Source organism: Musca domestica, unplaced genomic scaffold (assembly GCF_030504385.1).
Source record: "Musca domestica strain aabys unplaced genomic scaffold, Musca_domestica.polishedcontigs.V.1.1 15, whole genome shotgun sequence".
NCBI classification, from domain to species: domain Eukaryota; kingdom Metazoa; phylum Arthropoda; class Insecta; order Diptera; family Muscidae; genus Musca; species Musca domestica.
In genome coordinates, this window is record NW_026712207.1 from 5,268,178 (window position 1) to 5,288,243 (window position 20,066).

At 34.3% G+C, this 20,066-nt stretch overlaps 2 protein-coding genes across 2 annotated transcripts in view; both read right to left on the minus strand.

Moving 5' to 3' along the window:
• Nucleotides 1-20,066, minus strand: part of LOC101897706 (endocuticle structural glycoprotein SgAbd-5) — an 86,655-nt gene that overhangs the window by 22,854 nt on the left and 43,735 nt on the right. The window lies entirely within an intron of this gene.
• LOC101901653 (larval cuticle protein 65Ab1-like) lies at nt 768-1,132 on the minus strand. The gene has a single exon (XM_005189721.4). It carries the CDS (start codon nt 1,080-1,082, stop codon nt 777-779), a length of 306 nt encoding a protein of 101 aa, XP_005189778.2. The 5' UTR covers nt 1,083-1,132; the 3' UTR covers nt 768-776.

The following is a 20,066-nucleotide window of genomic DNA, read 5'->3' on the forward strand; positions in this document are numbered from 1 at the left end:
CTCTTTTATAAATAATATAATATGAATGGAATATTCCTCAAAAATTTAAAAAAAAAAAAACCTTTTTTATAGACCTTTAACAAATATTCCCAAAAAACGACCCACGTTTATTGGAAGTACCACAAAAAAATATTCTTAAAAAATCCACAGTCGTAAATGGTCTCCAAAAATATTTTCTCTTCAAAAATTCCACATTTGTTTGCAGTCCTTGAATAATTGTTCTCTAAAATCCACGTTTGTTAATAGTCCCCCAAAGGATAGTCTTAAAAAATCCCCGCTTGAAAAGTGTCTTCAAAATAAGTATTCGTAAAAATCATTTTTTGTAGTTTGTCCCTCAAAAAATATTCCTAAAAAAACCCACGTTTTTATAGTCCTTCAGAATGATCCTCGGAAAAATATTCCAAAAAAATTCCCCTTTTTTTAGTGTTCTTCAGGATGATCCCTGGAAAAATATTCCAAAAAAATCCACGTATGTAAATACTACATCAAAATTTTTTCTGAAAAAATCTCCGTTTATAAATAGTACCCTAAACATATTTTTAAAAAAGTCACAATTCTTTATGGCCCACCAAAAATAGTCTTTAAAAATTCGTTCATAAATAATCTCCAAAATAATTATTTCTTTTAATCCCTTTTTTATAGTTCTTCCAAAATATACTCTAAAAACGATCCGATTAAAAAACACTCACACACACATTACTTTAATTATTTTTAACATTTCATTCCATTTTTTATTATTTATTTATTTAAACTTCATTAAGAAAAAAATAAATCATTTAAGCAACTGGCAAATGGGCACCCTTGGGTTGGTAACCATTCTCATCGGCAACATATTCAACGGTGAATTTTTCGCCAGTCTTCTCATCGACCCACGAGTAGGAACCCTTGACGGCAATGGCTTCATGTTCACTGCCAGCATTTTCCAAATGACCGGAAGCAGTTTCGACAGTGCCATCAGAGGTTTCAGCCAAATATTCGAAACTTTCAGGACCCACATCGCTGACTTGTTTGACAATTTGCACATCGGGATTACCAGCCATGGCAAGGGCGAAGAGAGCGACGAAAACAATGATGAATTTCATGGTTGATTGTTTATCCTTGGATAGTCGAGAACTTTGTGGATACTTGTCCAGCCCGACTTTCGCCTATTTATAGTGAAATGCAATTGCCAGAAATTCCAAGGTATTTCAATTATCTGTATTGAAATGCCGTTATATTTTTGGGGTTTAATAAAAACGAGGTTTTTTAAATTTCTTTTTTTTTTGGGAATTCCGGCAGCATTCTTATCCAGACTTCTGTAGAGCAGGTAAACAAGTCTAATTTCTTTTTTTTCAAAATAACGTTATTTCAAATTTATGCCTATCTCAATGTGAATGTCATCGTACATTGGGGGTATTAAATATTATGTCACACCGAGTGTCTATGGCTTTAGACCAGTTCCAGGTACAAGTTCCAAATTGTTTAAACATTACCTTAAATGGCAAATTGGCGTAAATTCACATGATGGAATAAAACAATAGATGGTAAATATTCAATTTTAAAATAAATATAGGAAATGTGGGATCGAAGAAATTGGTCGCAAATAGGTAATATTGAATTGGTCATATTGCTCAAAACCTCAAAAGGTTAACTGTTAAAACGAGGGAAATTAAATAGATATTGAAAAAATACTTATTCAACAACGTATTTACAGGCCTACATTCAAAGTTCTGATAGTTCTTGAAAAATAATTTTAATATATTTCAAGGATTTTTAGGAATATTTTTTAAGTAGTATAAACGTGGATTTTTAAAAAATATATATTTTTTATTCTTTTGGATTTTTACAATTTTTTTCAAGGACTATAAACGAGGATTTCTGGGATAAGGCCTGTTAGAACTAATATGGTGGATTCTAAGGCATAATTTTTTTCAAATTTCAAAAAAAAATCAAGGACAATAAGCATGCCTGTTTTAAGAATATGAAGTTTTAAGAAGGACCCTAAACTCACATTTAAAAAAAAAATAAGGAAGATTGGATTTTTCAGAATATTTTTCATGTATTATAAAAGTGGATTTTTACAAATATTTCTCAAGGACTATAAACGCGGATTTTTTAAAAGCATTTTTCAGAAGTTTTTAGGACTATTTTTCAAGGACTAAAGGCGTAGATATTTAAGAATATATTCTTCAGGCACTATAAAGGATTTTCAGAATATTCAAGGACTATTAATGTGGAATTTTAAAAATATTTTTCAAGGATTTTTACAATTTTTTTCAAGGAATAAAAAAGAGGATTTTAAGACAATTTTTCAAAGCATGTTAGACTAATTTCGTGGATTCCGAAAAAAGATGTTTTTCAAGGACTATGAACATGAATTTCTAAGAATATTTTTCAAGCATATTTTTAAGGAATATAAATGTAGTTTTTTAGTATATTTTAAAGGATCTTTATGAATATTTTTCAAGGACCCTATCACGAATTTCTAAAAACAGTTTTAAGGAATATAAACGTGGGTTTTTAAAAACAATTTTTTTCAACAATTTTTAAGAATATTTTTAAGGATCATAAACGTGGACTTTTATGAATATTTTTACTGACTATAAACGTATAATTTTTAGGAATATTTTTCAATATAAGAATATTTTCAAGGACTATCAACGTAGAATTTAAGACTATTTTTTTTCAAGATTTTCAAAAAAAATTTTTAAGGACTATAAAAATGAATTTTTAAAAATATTTTTCATAGATTTTTAAGAATATTTTTCAGGATTTTTGAGAATATTTTCCAAAGGTGGATTTCTAAAAACATTTTTACGGAATGTAAACGTGATTGTTTTAAGAATATTTTTCAATCACTAAAATCGCATATTTCTAAAAACATTTTTCAGGAGTATAAACGTTGTATTTTTAAGAATATTTCTCAAGGGCTAAAAGCGTGGAATTTTTAAGACAGTTTTTCAAGGACTAAAAGCGTGGATTTTTAAGAATACATTTTTCAAGGACTATAAAATTGATTTTCAGAATATGTTCCTAGAGCTATTAATATGTGGGATTTTTGAAGAATATTTTTTCAAGAACTCTAAGAGATGTGAGCCTAATTTTGTGAAGAATATTTCTTAAGAATTAAATAAATATTCTGACCCCTAGCGTCGGATTACCCTTAGCAGACCTTTGAAGGCTCGAACAAATTTTACACGTCTTTTATGGCCGTAAGACCTTTTGCAGGTCTTCTCTGGCCAGAAAATATCTTCTAGGTCTTATCTGGTCTTCTCAAACTAGATTGAGAGCTATTATATACCAGAAGATCTCTATCAAGTCTTCCCTGTCTAAAAAAATCTCTTAAAGAAGACCTTTTACAGACCCTCTCCAAACAGAAGACCTCTTTCAGGTCGTCTCTGATCAGAAGACCTCTTTCAGGTCATCTCTGATCAGAAGACCTCTTACAGGTCTTCTGAGATCAAAAGACCTCTTTCATGTTTTCTCTGACTAGAACATTTCTTACCGGTTCCTCTATTCAGATGACATCTTAAAGGTCTTCTGTGATCAAAAGACCTGTTATTAGCAAAATACCATTTTCCCGTCTTTTCTGACATCTGACAGGTCTTCGTGATCAGAGGACGTCTTACAGGTCATATCTTGTCAGAAGACCTCTTTCAGACCTTCTGTGGCCAGAAGACCCCCTACAGCTCCTCCCTAATCAAAAGTGTCCTTTGGGATCTTCTCTGTCCCGAAGGCCTCTTACAAGCTTTCTCCGGCCAGGAGATTTTTACAGACCTTCTTCAAACAGAAGATTTCTTACAGGTCTGCTACAGCCAGAAGACCTCTTTCAGATCATCTGTGATCAGAAGCCCTTTTACTGTTATTATCCGGCTAGATGACCTCTTTCAAGTCTTCTCTAATCAGAAGACATCTTACAGGACTTCTCTAGCTAGAAGGCCTCTTCCAGGTCATCTCTGGCCAGATATTATCTCGGACTAAAACACCTCTTGCAGGTCTTCTTTGTCCAGAAGATCTCTTATAGGACTTTTCCAACCGAAAGACCTCTCCAGGTATCCGATAGCCAGAAAACCACTCACAAGTCTTCTCTGGTCAGAAGAAATTAATTTCTTTTTTTTTTTTTTTTTGGAAAAATAACCTTTTTCAGTTCTTCTCTGGATAGAGACCTCTCACAGTTTTTTTTTTTTTTTTGTAGCCAGAAGGCGTCTTTAAGTCTTTCCTCAAGAAGAGGACATCTTCTCTGCTCAGAAGCTCTCAAATAGGCCTTCTCTAACCAATGTTTGGCCACGAGATCTGTAAAATGTTTTCTCAAAAGGCCTCATGAATGTCATCTCTGGTCAGCAGAACTCCCCCTCCTAAGGCCAGAGGATTTATTACAAGTCTTCTTTGGCCAGATGGCGTATTACGGGCCTTCTCCGGGTAGAGGACCTCTTACAGATTTGTTTTAGCCACAAAGGTTTTTTTTCTAGCCAGAAGGCGTATTTAAGTCCATCTTCAAGAAGAGGACCACTTACAGGTCATCTCTGGTCAGAAGACCTCAAATAGGCCTTTCTAACCAATCGTTACAGGTCTTCTCTAGTCGGAAGACCTCAAATACGCCTTCCCTAACCAATCTTTGGCCAGGAGATCTGTAAAATGTCTTCTCTAGACAAATAGCCTCATAAATGTCATCTCTGGTCAGCAGAATACTTCTTGGTCTCCTAAAGACAGTCTTACAAGCCTTCTTTGGCCAGAAGGCGTCTTACGGACCTTCTCCGGATAGAAGACCTCTTACAGTTTTGTTCTAGCCACAAGACCTCTTCCTGGTATCCTATAACCAGAAGACCGCTTGAATGTCTTCTCTGGCCAAAAGACCTCATAAATGTCTTTTCTAGTCGGCAGGTCTCGTCCTGGTCTACTAAAGTAAGTATTACAGATCGTCTCTGACCAGAAGGCTACTTACGAGCATTCTCCGGACAGAGGACCTCTTAGAGGTCTTTTCTGCCCAAAATACCTCTTACGAGTTTTCTCTTCAATAGTAGCCGTATTTGAAAAATTCCTTTAACAAATTCTATGGCGGAAGGGTCTCGTTCTGTTGACTGGAAGACCTCATCCAAATCTCATGCACATAGGATACCTCTTTCCGTTCTTCTATGGCTAGAAGCCTTTTTAGATGCCTTCTGCGGTCAGAAGGTCGATACATTTCATAGTCCTACCACGGCTAAAAGAACTTTTAAGGATCATACAAAACTAGATGTCCTCATAAAGAACTTATTTGCCCAAAAAAAATTCTAAAAGGTCTTCCTTGGCTAGAAAGACTTTTATGGCAATAAGACCTCACAGAGGCCATAAATGACTTCTGTGGGTAAAACAAATCTAACCAGAAGACCGCTTGAATATCTTCTCTGGCCAAAAGACCTCAGAAATGTCTTCCCCGGTAGGCAGATCTCGTCCTGGTCTACCAAAGTCAGTAATACATATCTTCTCCGACCAGAAGGCGTTTTACGAACCTTCTCCGCACAGAGGACCTCTTAAAGCCATGTTCTGTCCAAAAGACCTCTTACAAGTTATCTCTTCAATAGTAGCCGTTTTTGAATAATTCCTTTAACAAATTCTAGGGCGGAAGGGTCGTTTACTGTTGACTGAAAGACCTCACCCAAATCTCATGTACATGGGAGAACCCTTTCCGTTCTTCTATGGCAAGAAGAATTTTTAGAGGCCTTCTGCGCTCGGAAGTTCGGTTACATTACATAGTCCTTTCATGGCTAGAAGAACTTTTAAAGATCTTTAAAAGCTAGATGTCCTCTTACAGATCTTCAATGGCCAAAAAAAAATTAAAAGGTCTTCCTTCGCTAAAAAGACTTTTATGGCAATAAGACCTCACAGAGGCCATAAAGGACTTCTGTTGGCAAAAAAATCTAGCCAGAAGACGGTTTGAATGTCTTCTCTGGCCAAAAGACCTCATAAATGTCTTCTCTGGTCGGTAGATCTCGTCCTGGTCTACTAAAGTAAGTATTACAGATCGTCTCTGACCAGAAGGCTACTTACGAGCCTTCTCCGGGCAGAAGACCTCTTACAGGCTCTTACAACAGTAGACGTATTAGAAAAATTCCTTTAACAAATTCTAGGGCGAAAGGGTCGTTAACTGTTGACTGAAAGACCTCACCCAAATCTCATGTACATGGGAGACCCCTTTCCGTTCTTCTATGTCTAGAAGACTTTTTAGAGGTCTAGAAGAACTTTTAAGGGTCTTACAAAGCTAGATATCCTCATAAAAGACTTCTATGACCAAAAAAAATTAAAAGGCCAACTATGGCTAGAATTACTTCTTAAGCCTTTCCCCTGCTCTTCTATGACTTCGTTTTATGGCCATAACACCTTTTCGATGTCTTATTTAGCTGGCCTTATTTCTGTGTACCACAGTCCTTCACATTAAGGGGTCACAGCAATTTCGAATCTTATACACACACATATGCATACACATGTAAATATTTTTGTTGTTGTTGTCGCTTTTGGTACATTTGTTCTTTACAAAGAAAAAGTTACATCATAAAATGGCAAAACCGGTATCCCGATTTTTGTTTTTTGTTGTTTTCATTGGCAGTCAAAGTTGACGATGTCAACCGGTGGTGAGTGGGTTAGCGAGTGAGTGGCAGTGGCGCTGCGTTTGGGCATGCGTACAACAAGAATTTGTGTTTTATTGTTGTTGCTGTTAAATTTAACTACTTCCCTCGCCACCCCCTCCCCCTGTTACTGACCGACCACTACTGTTTCTTTGCCATAATTGTTTTTTTGTTTTCTGGCCATACTTTTCTGTTGCCATAGAAGAGTCAGTTTTCAGGTTTATTGATGAGATTCGTCGGTTTCCAGTCTTATTTTGTTCAAGGTCGACGCGTGCGCACCTCACTCTTGCATGTGGCTTCATCTTCTTCGTCTTTTTTGTTTTACTTTTGATGCTGTTGCTGCTGCTGCTTCTTCGTTTTTTTCTTCATCATCAGCTTCTTTGTAGCCATAAAAAGTCATCCAATGCTGTTTAATCGCTTCTTCATGATAATCTTGTTTGAGCTTGTCGTCGTCGTTGTTGTTGTTGTAGTTTTTTTTTGTGGTTGGCTTGAATGCCTTTAACAAATTTTAATCACTGCCCAGTACCATTGATGAAGATGCTGTCGGTGGCTACAAATGCGTTCGCTGTCGTCGTCGTAGCCATAGTTGAAAGCCAGTTTGCTACCGACAATGTGTGTGTGCCAGTGTGTGTGTGTGCAAGCGGTACTTCATTGTCTTATTTATGGCCAGTTTTGGGGTGGCTCTGGCGTTATTTTTTTTCGGCTAGCCACGGCTTGCCTGATTAGCTGCAAATGAAAAAAAGACCGGCTGAAACAAAATTAATTTTAACTTCTTAACGTGTTCCGTGAAATTATCATGTCGGTGTTAACAATAAATCCAAGCATGTTATTCTCTGCCCATTGAGGTTGTATGTGTGTGAGTCTTCTTCTTCGAGATCTGCTTGCCAATTTTTTTGCCTTTGCTTTTGGCTTTTGTTTATTTGTATATCTGGCAATTGGTTAATCAACTTTTATTTAATGAAACCAGTTTTCACACTTTTGATTTCATTTGGTTTTTTTTCTTTGGATTTTTTGAGTTTGTGTGTGTGTGTGTGTTTTGCCTCTTCGCTTGGGTGGAGAACTTTGATTAAATGTCAATAGAAAATTGAAATATTTCCTGATTCAGCCATTCTAAGGCTAGATTCTAGAATTAACAAAATGTGTGAAAAATTAACAAAATGTACTAAAAGGTACCATATATTGTACTATTCTCCATTTTATGGCACTATTAATGCAGGGCATGAAATATATACATATAAAGTATATATAAACACGTAAAAAAGCTTTAAGTTCGACCGGGCCGAACTTTGAATACCCTCCACCATTTGAAACAAATTTGGCAATTTTCAAAAAAAAAAAAAAAATACCAGTAAAAAAAAACCTAAAGTCGGGCTGGGCCGACTTTATGATACCCTACACCACTTTGCTAATTTAGTAGAGCTCCACGTAACAATTAAAAGTTTTTATGGGAGCTTTCAATCATACACGCCATGATTATAATTATAATTTAAAGTTCAAAGGACTAAATGTGCCGAAGTATTTGCATCTTTTAAATTCGGACTAGTAATGTCCATTTGGTGCAAAATTAATTTGAAATCATATAAAGATATAAATGGAAGCTATATCCAAATCCGAACCGATCTTGATAAAATTTGGCAAATATATTTCTGAGCTGTATTTCATATATTTCCCTGAATATCGTTGTTACGGAGTGCATATTATGGCTGTGGGTAACAAATACAACAAATCGGCTGAACAATATATATGCGAGCTATAGCTATATCTGAACCGATCTTCACCAAATTTGGCATACTAGCTTCTAGACTCAATTCGGTCGCATGTGCCAAATTCCAACCTATTTGGGCAAATATTAGACATTTGGTGCACAATAAAAGGTAAATCGGACGAAGTTATATATGGGAGCTATATTCAAATCTGAACCGATCTCGACAAAATTTAGCAAAAATATTTCTGGGCTGCATTTGATATATTTCCCCAAATATTTTTGTTAGAGAATGCATATTACGGCTGCGGAGGACAAAAATAACAAATCGGATGAACAATATATATATATATATATATGGGAGCTATAGCTATATCTGAACCGATTTCGATCAAATTTGGCATACTTATTTTCAAGCCTTATTTGATTGTATGCGCAAAATTCCATATTATTCGGGCTGATATTACACGTTTGGTGCACAATAAAAGGCAAATCGGACGAAGATATATATGGGAGCTATATCTAAATTTTTACCGATTATCTCCAATTTTAATAGGGTTCGTCCTTGGGCCAAACAAATGTTGTTTGAAAAATTTCATCTTAATCGGATAATAAATGCGACCTGCATGTTGTTCACAAGAATACATGGACAGACGGACGGACAGACGGACTGACATGCATAAATCAACTCAGAAAGTGATTCTATGGAGAACCTCAAAAGTAACTATGGGTTTATCTCGCTTCCTTCACCTTGTTACAATCAAATGCACAAAGACATAATACCCTGACCACCTTGTGATGTAGGGTATAAAAAAATCCATTAAAATTCTGTTAAAATCTTAAAAATACCAAATGTAGCCGTTATATTAGGGACGACGTGGACCTGCATATTCAAATGCACGAAACTTGAAAAAAAATCGGTGAATAATGTAGCTAAAATCATCAAAATACCGAATATCGGGAGGTACCGGTATATGAGGGCTATACTAAGACCTGGACCTGCATAAACAATTTTCTGTCTTTGGCGGTAGTATCCATTACGAACTTCAAATATCAAATTTGAAACAATTCCGGTGAATAATGTCGCTAAAATCATTAAAATACCGAATATCGGGAGGTCCCATTATATGGGGGCTGTACGAAGGCGTGGACCTCCACTGACAATTTTCTGTCTTAGTCTGTAGTATCCATTACCAACTTCTAGAACTAAATTTGAAACAATTCCGGTGAATAATGGAGTTAAAATTATCAAAATACCGAATACAGGGAGGTACCATTATATGGGGGCTATACCAAAACGTCGACCTACATGGCCCATTTTCATTACCAAAAGTTCTGCAGACATAATGCACATTTGAGTAAAATTTTATCAACCTACTTAATTTCCTTCGGAAGCTAGAGTGATTTCCACAGACGGACGGAGATCGCTAAGTCGATATAGAATTATATGCTGATCAAATATATATTTACTTTTTTGGGGTCTAAAATATATATTTCGAGGTGTTACAAACGGAATGACTAACTTAATATATCCTCCATTTTATGGTGGAGGGTATAACAATTAAAAAAATACCCCTTAAATGAAAACCGTTATATGTGGGCTATAAAAAGACGTGGACCTGCGTAGAAAATTTTCTGTCAAAGGTTGAAGTGCCCATTACGTGGACCTATATAGAACGTTTTATTTCAGGTGGTAAAGTATTCAGAAGGAACTCCTTGTATGGATTCTTAGACAATTCCATGGAAAACTCGGCTACAATCATCAAAACTCCGAATAATGGGAGGTAACTTCATTAGAGGTATATAAGAAGACATGGACCTGCATGAGCAATTTTCGGTCATAGGCTGTAGTATCCATTACGAACTACATATACGAAATAATTTCGATCAAAAATGTCACTAAAAGCATCAAAATACCGAATATCGGAAGGTATCGTTATAGGGGGGCTATGCGAAAACGTGAACCTGCTAAGAAAATGTTCCGTCATAGGTTAAAGTACCGACTGCAAACTTCAAATAAGAAATTTGAAAAAATTCCTGTGAATACTGTCGCTAAAATCATTAAAATACTGAATATCGGGGGTACCGTTGTATGGGCGGTATGCGATATCGTAGACCTATATAGACAGATCTATTTCATGGGGTAAAGTACTCAAAAGGAACTCCTTGTGTGGATTTTTAGACAATTTCGATAAAAAAAATGGATAGGATCATCACAATACCGAATATAAGGAGGTACCGTTATATGGGATATATTTTCGGTATTGTGGACCTAAATAGACAAATCTCTTCCAGGGGTTAAGTGTTCCTAAAAAATTCCTTGTGTAGAAATTCTGATAATTCCATTGAAAAATGTGGTTAAAATTATCAAAATACCGAAAATCGGTGGCTACCGTTGTATGGGGACTATACATATCATAGTCCGAACTTGACCTGCCTGCAGACCAGAGACTGATCTGTGCAAAAATTTAGCTTCCTATCATAATGCGTTTAGACTGTAATAGATCTTTTGTTAGCAAAAATTGTTTGTATGTGTGAAATATAAAGAGAACCTGATGCTTATTTTGGATTGTATAAACGATGTGGTTATTCAAAACTTTGACCCTTTGTGGGGGAGACACCAGAAGGAATGGTACAATCTCTAGCGTCTTTATAACAGATCCTGTGTTGATAGAAATATTCAGATGTGCCAAGTCTAAGTGTATCGAATGTTAACTTCGCGTTTTATGAGATTAATGGATATTCAAAATTTCGACCTTTTGTGGGAGAGGTACCAGAAGGAGTGGACCGATATATTCTTAATACCAGCTCTTGGGTTCATAAAATTCTTAGGATGTGTAAAATTTAAATACAATCGGACTCTTACATCACATTTTATAAGAGTTGTAATTATTCAAAATTTTGACCCTTTATGGGGGAGGTACTTGATAGAGTGGACCGATGTTGTCCGTTTTCGCACGTGACCTACCACTGATGCAAATATTAGGATTTGCAAAGTTGGGGCAAAATCGCATAATCGTATATATATTTTTTTTTTTAAATTTCGACCCTCTGTGGGGGAGGTACCAGAAGGAGTGCACTGATATATTCCGTCTTCACGCCAGACCTTGGGTAAATAAAAATATTGAGACATGCAAAACTTGAAGATAATCGGACCCTTATTTCAAACTTTATAGAAGTTATAATTGACCGCCTTGTAGAGGAGGTACTAGAAAGAATGGCACGTCCCATCCGTTTTTGATACCAGGTCTTGTGTTGGTAAAAGAATTGGGATGTGTGAAATTTGCAGACCATGGAACTCTTATATTATATTTTACAAGAGAGACGATTATTTAAAAAATTGACCCTTTGAGAGGGAGGTATTTGATGGAGTGGGCCGATATTGTCCAATTTCGCACCTGAACTGATGAAAGCATTAGGAGTTGCAAAGTCTGCACAAAATCGATCCTTCCTCTTTTTATGAGGTAAAATATTTTCTTTGAAATTTTTACCTGTTGTGGGAAAGGTACCAGAAGGAGTGGACCGATATTGCCTGTATCCAAACTCGATATAAGTTTGATAAAAGTATATCTGACAGACAAACGAACAGATAAATATCCTGAAACGGATTTGGTACAAAGAAACCTATGGCCTAGAACCGTTATTGCGATGCGGCATATTTTGGTCGTATCAAAATATATATAGCCTCTATAGTCATATGGCTGGCTATGGTATAAAAATAATTGAAATCGGGTTTGCCCTTATATAGGGTCCATCTTGAAGTAACTCTCTCTATACATATATTTTCAAAACTCTACATAAAATGTTCGAAACAAGGCTAAATAGACGTCTCAACAAAGTCTGACCTGCGAACCCGGGTTTTTGATCTACAAACCAAGTATTACAAATACAGTATGATTTTGACTTTTTATACCCTACACCACAAGGTGGTCAGGGTATTATGTCTTTGTCCATTTGTTTGTAACAGGCAAAAGGAAACGAGATAGACCCATAGGTCCTTCTGATGATCTCCATAGAATCACATTCTGAGTCGATTTTTGCATGTCCGTCCGTCTGTCCGTCCATGTATTTTTGTAAACAAAGTACAGTTCGCATTTATTGCCCTATCCAGATGAAATTTTGCACAAATCATTTGTTCGGCCCAAGGACGAACCCCATTGAAATTGGAGATAATCGGTAAAAATTTAGATATAGCTCCCACATATATCTTCGTCCGATTTACCTTTTACTGTGCACCAAACGTGTCATATCAGTCCGAATAGTATGGAATTTTGCACATACAACCAAATTAGGCCTGAAAATAAGTATGCCAAATTTGATCGAAATCGGTTCAGATATAGCTATAGCTCCCATATATATTGTTCATCCGATTTGTTATTTTTGTCCTCCGCAGCCGTAATATGCACTCTGTAACAACAATATTTGGGGAAATATATCAAATGCAGCCCAGAAATACTTTTGCTAAATTTTATAAATATCGGTTCAGATTTGGATATAGCTCCCATACATAACTTCGTCCGATTTACCTTTTATTGTGCACCAAACAATACTTGTCCAAATGGGATGGAATTTGGCACATACGACTGAATTGAGTCTAGAAGGTAGTTTGCTAAATTTGGTGAAGATCGGTTCAGATATAGCTATAGCTCCCATATATATTGTTCAGCCGATTTGTTGTATTTGTTACCCACAGCCATAATATGCACTCCGTAACAACGATATTCAGGGAAATATATCAAATACAGCTCAGAAATATCTTTGCCAAATTTTATCAAGATCGATTCGGATTTGGATATAGCTCCCATATATATCTTTATCTGATTTCAAATTAATTTTGCACCAAATGGACAATACAAGTCCGAATTAAAAAGATACAAATGCTTCGGCATATTTAGTCCTTTGAACTTTAAATTATAATTATAATCATGGCTTGTATGATTGAATTCTCCCATAAAAACTTTTAATTGTTATGTGGAGCTCTACTAAATTAGCAAAGTGGTGTAGGGTATGATAAAGTCGCCCCGCGCGACTTTAAGACTTTCTTTACTGGTTTTTTATATTTTGATTTACTACGATCCCGTTTAAATACTTTTTTAAACGTACTTTGGAATAAAGGAAGTGTACAGGTGTAAGATTTTGCCATTTCAAGGATAGGAAAATCTAGATGTATCCTATCCTCTCCCGATAAAACATATTTGTTCAGTCTATATGAAAAAGTAGATTGATGAGAATTTTATAAGTAAAAGACCTCCAACAGGTAATTTCTATTAACAAATTGACCCGTAAACGATTAGTTATTGATAGAGGACACCTCTCCAATCCCAACACTCACTCATAAAAATTCATTTTTTTTTAAACAGGAAATGTAATAATTTCCAATATCGATTTCAGTATAATTTTAGTTTTTTTTTTAATATACTCCCAAAATGAATAGCTAGCTACTCGTTGACATTAAAACCCATTTAACTAATTGCAAATTTGAACTTTGGCAATAATTACCGACTTCGGTGCAATGCGTGAATATCTAACAAAGTGATGACTATCAATCGAATGCTGGCCGGTAATATCCATGGTGCACATGCGCACCAGCCATCCAGTCGAGCGGGCAGCCAGTTAGCCAGTCAGTCACTAGACTTGAACACATCATTTAAAAGATTGTTTGCAATTATTACACAAAATTCACACAACTATTTGTTCACTTCAACACAAATCATTTATTTATTTATTTTTTTTTTTTTTTTTTGTTTTTAAGGATGAATCGATCAATCAATGGCTATTTAGTGTTTGGTAATTTAGTAACGTTTGTTTGTTTTTTTTTTTTTTTGGATTTTCAAGAGGCAACAACTCAAATCGCCAAAATTGTTAAACATCATTTGCATAGTTAAATAAATTTATTGAAATGTGATTATGCTTGGTGTAAAATATGCAAATATGAAAATTGTGATTTCCAGCAGAGGACGATTTGAGTCGATGTTTAATTTCATGGGAACACAAAAGTTGCAGGGAGATTTTTTTCTTGTATTTTAAATCAAAAAAGGAAATATTCTACATATCCTCTTTTTACAGAAAGATGGCTGTTACAAAACTGGAAATGATAGAGCATGTTCTCCATAGAGAGTAGACCTTGTAGTTAGTCGCATTTAAAGTGACTTTTTCACATTTAAGTGATGATCGATTATTCAGCCAAATAACTAAAGGTTTATTAAGTTTGTCATTCCGTTTGTAAAAATCGTATATGGACCATATAGGGCCTTATATGAAGAACTGTAGTTGTACAGGGTGAAATTGGTATCGGTGTTATAAGTATTTTATTGTAATCAAGCTATATTCGGGAGAGTGCTGAAATTTGGGTCTAAATCAAGTTCAACCAGTAAAGAAAGTCTTAAAGTCGGGCGGGGCGGACTATTATAATTATAATTATATTCATAATTTTAATTATATTCGGGAAAGTACTAATTATAATTATATTTATGGTAATTATAATTATAATTATTATAATTATAATAATAATAATTATTATTATTATTATTATTATTATTATTATTATTATTATTATTATTATTATTATTATTATTATTATTATTATTATTATTATTATTATTATTATTATATAATTATAATTATATAATTATAATTATAATTATAATCATAATAATAATTATTATTATTAGCATAGGCCTTATAATTAGCATAAATATAATTATAATTAGCACTTTCCCGAATATAATTAAAATTATAATTATCATTATAATTATAATTATAATTATAATTATAATTATAATTATAATTATAATTATAATGATAATTATAATTTTAATTATATTCGGGAAAGTGCTAATTATAATTATATTTATGCTAATTATAAGGCCTATGCTAATAATAATAATTATTATTATGATTATGATTATAATTATAATTATATAATTATAATTATAATTATAATTATTATATATAATTATTATTATAATTATAATTATAATTATAATTATAATTATTATATATAATTATTATTATAATTATAATTATATTTATAATTATAATTTATAATTATAATTATAATTATAATTATTATAATTATAATTATAATTATAATTATAATTATTATAATTATAATTATAATTATAATTATAATTATAATTATAATTATAATTATAATTATTATGATTATAATTATAATTATAATAGTCGGCCCCGCCCGACTTTAAGACTTTCTTTACTGGTTGAACTTGATTTAGACCCAAATTTCAGCACTCTCCCGAATATAGCTTGATTACAATAAAATACTTATAACACCGATAACGATAATTATAATTATTATAATTAAAGTTCAAAGGACAATATATGCCGAAGCATTTGTATCTTTTAAATTAGGACTTGTATTGCCCATTTTGGGCACAATTAACTTGAAATCGGATAAAGATATATATGGGAGCTATATCCAAATCGGAACCGATTTCGATAACATTTTTCAAAGATATTTCTTAGCTGTATTTGATATATTTCCCTGAATATCGTTATTACGGAGTGCATATTACGGCTGTGGGTAACAAATATAACAAATCGGCTGAACAATATATATATGGGAGCTATAGCTATATCTGAACCGATCTTCACCAAATTTGACATACTAGCTTCTAGAGTCAATTCGGTCGTACGTGCCAAATTCCATACCATTTGGACAAATATTAGACGATTGGTGCAGAATAAATCGGACGAAGTTATATATGGGAGCTATATCCAAATCTGAACCGATTTCGATAAAATTTGGCATACTTATTTTCAGGCCTAATTTGGTTGTATGTGCAAAATTCCGTACTATTCGGACTGTTATTACACGTTTGGTGCACAATAAAAAGCAAATCGGACGAAGATATATATGGAAGCTATATCTAAATTTTGATCGATTATCTCCAATCTCGTCTACAAATGATTTGTGCAAAATTTCATCTGGATATGGCAATAAATGCTAACTGTACTTTGTTTACAAAAATACATGGACAGACGTACGGACAGACGGACGGACGGACATGTATAAATCGACTCAGAATGTGATTCTATGCAGATCATCAAAAGGAAGTATGGGTCTATCTCGTTTCCTTTTGCCTGTTACAAACAAATGCACAAAGACATAATACCCTGACCACCTTGTGGTGTAGGGTATAAAAATGGGCTACATCGGCCTTCTTTGTCGTATGGCCCCCAAGTAACGGTACCTCCTCATTATACCCTCAGCCATTTGATACCTCATTGAAGTAATGGTTTTAGACTCTAGGTCTCTTTGAATCAAATCCGTTTCAAGACATTTGGAGTCGATCTAGGGATGTCCGTCAGTCTGGCTGGCTAATGTGCACGTTAACTCTCGAAGGGGGTATGCGATTTGAGCCAAACTTGGAACATCTTAATATTATTGTCAAATTTATATCCAGTTCGGAGATGGATAATATTGGTCCACTCCTTCTGGTACCTACCCCACAAAGGGTCAACATTTAATAGTCATATTTTTAATAAAATTCGAAGTAAACATACGTTTGTCTTGAAATTTCACACATCCCAATATTTTTATTTAAAAAAAAGGTCTAGTGTGAAGATGGGCAATATCGGTCCACTTCTTGTGGTACCTTCACAAAGGTCAACATTTTCAAAGAAAATAATTTACTACAAAGAATACGAAAGGATCATCTTTTTTTTAAACTTTGCAATATTTGAATCGATGATATTTTAGGTGCGAAAATGGAAAAATATATATCCACTCCATTACAGGCTGAGATAAAAAAACTGCAACAAAGTCAAACTCCATAGTTTTTACATTTTTTTTTTTTTTAATTTTATTGAATGAAAGCAAAAAATGTAGGAAATAGCATCAAATTTTAGAATAAGTTTAGATTTGTTCGAATTGGTCACCTTTGGCACGAATTATGGCCTTCAAATGGCCAACAAAACCGTCACACGCTGCCCGAATGTTGCTCTGCTGTATTTCGGCCCATTCCCGGCAAAGCGCTTACCTGAGGTGATCGACACTTTGATATTTTTTAGTGCTAACCTTGCCTTCCAAAATACTCCAGACACAATAGACCAACGGATTGGTATCCGGAGATTTAGGTGGCCATTGTGCACTGGAAATGAAGCGATGAACCTCATTTTGTTACCATTCTTAGGTTGCGCGTGCTGAGTGCGATGGTGTCCTGTTGGAAAGTCCAAGGTCTGCGGCCAAAATGTTTGCGAGTCCAAGGCTTTAATACACCCTCCAGAATATATTCGCAATAATATTCGGCATTTATTCTGATGCCACGGTCGATTAATACGAACGGAGAGCGACCATCGGTTGTTATGGTGGCCCACACCATCACCATGGCCGGAGCTTGAGTTCTGGTGGTTCCGATGGCCAACCGAAGGTGCACATTTTCAGCTGACCTCTTTGGCAAGTAAACACGATCATTTTGTTTGTTTACAAACTGCTGGACTGCGAATGTTTTCTCATCGGAGATGGAGAAAACCAAATTCGGCAGTTTTCCACTTTCGTTGAAGCGAAGCAACTCTTTAGTTCTTTTGAGTCTATTTTCTTCCTGTTGCGGTGTAAGTTCTTGCACTTTTTCGAATTTCAATGGCTTTACCCCGAGCTCATTTTCCAATATTTGCCGAATAGAAAATTGTGATATGTTCAGCTCACGAGCCATTTTTTTGGCCACTGCGAGGCGGGTTTTGATCAAGTCGCTTCTTTACTTTTCGAACCATTTCTGCTGTTGTTGGTGTTTTCTTCCGTCCACTTCCTTGACTTACCGTGAGCCCGACGGTAACGAGCAATGGTACGAGATACGATAGCCACTTGTGGTTTTCTAGCCAAATATAAAGAAATCACACTATCACGCTTGAATTCCTTCAAGAATAAATTTTTTTCTGGAAAATTATCACCAAAATGCTTTTGTACACTTGTAAACATTGTCTAAATTCTACCCACCCACTAAAACCCAAATACCAAATTTCATGATTCCACCTCTACTCCTACACTCTCTACAAAATTTAGTAACATTTTGTGATTTTCTAATGATATAGAACCCGTTTCCAAACTAATCTCATTACATAAACCCCAGGGATGCCTAGGTGGCACGTAAACAAAATTTATAATTCCAACTGTGGTCCTACGCACTTTAAACACTTCCAATACCAAAAATCATAATTCCAACTCTCTTCCTAAACTCTATACCAATTTAAGTACCTTTAATACCTTTTTATACACAATTCTACGAATTTCCCATCATCAAAATTGACACACATGCATGAATTTTAAGATTGTAGCTTCAGTCCTTTTTCATGGGCATTGAGAAATCAGTCTGACGGTCTTTCCGTCAGTCTCTCACTTTAGTGATGTATTCTGATAGATATACGTATCCATATCCCAAACAAACAGACTCAACTTCACATGTGAAATAAATTACAGCAAAACTCTTTTAAACCATACCATATTTTAAGGATTGATGCGATTGAATACGAAAGACTTAAGACACAAACAGCACATTACTGAGTTGCCATCAAATGTCACAAAGTTGAAATTAACTGAAAATATTTTTTTAAGTTAACAAATACATATTTCTGCATACGTAATGTTATTTTTTGAAGATATTTCTAACTGATAATTTTGTTATTTACAGATGTTTATATATACAAATAGATCACAACGAAAATATAATTATCATACTCGAAATCAAACGGCATATACATCATGTGGAATCATGGAAGTTATACCAATGAATACAAAAATATAGCATACTTTTGGGATTGATGCAAATATTTTACCAATAATAATGTAAATACGCCAATATTTTTGAATCAACCGAGTGAGAATGGCAATTCAAAAGACTTAAGACACAAGCATCAGGGTACATAGCAGAATCAAATAATTACAAATGCGGAAGTGTAAGATAAAGTAGCTTTCGGTCAGATTTTCTAACAATTTTATACAAAAGTGAATAGCAACATAGTTGAATATACAAAAAAAAATATTTGTTTCAATTATGTACACCTGTTAATTCTAGCTTGCTACAAAAGACTCAAGACACGAGCGTTTTACAATACTTCATTAATTATGATAAAATATTAATTATTATTTAATTTAATTGTCTTAATATATTCGAAACTTTATGTTAGGTATCAATTGTTTGAATATACTTCTAATATATTATTATATTATTTATTTACAAATAAATACGAACAAATTGATCATTTAGAATTCCTAATAAAAGCCTTTTCTTTTGCATTTTGTTAATAATGTTACGAAAATACATACAAAATGTAGCATATTTTTAGGATGACAAAATTATTTAATAAACTGTAATGTAAATATGCCCAAGGGAATATATCCCTATTTCTTTACGATAAAATACAAAAGACTTAAGAGACAAGCAAACAAATGCCATCGGATTTACACTGCCACGCACCATTCAATTACTGGTAAAAGTAGATTAAAAACGAAAAAAAAAGAAAACAAGTTAAAGAGTATCAGTCGGTGTTGCCGACAGATCTATACCCCCAGCCTTGAGTTATGATTATTCAAACTGTTGATCCCTTATGAGGGGTGGTCCGACAAAGTTGGCCAATATTGGACAATTCGTATCTAACCTCAGACTGCTGTAAGTATTACAATGTGCAGGTTTAGATTATATCGACTACTTCCTATAATTTATACGAGATATGCGCAAATTTTTGGAAATTTGAAGGAAATCATAGATTTCAATTAATTACATATGCATATCAGATTTCTGGTTAAGAGAAATATTTAGAAATGGCAA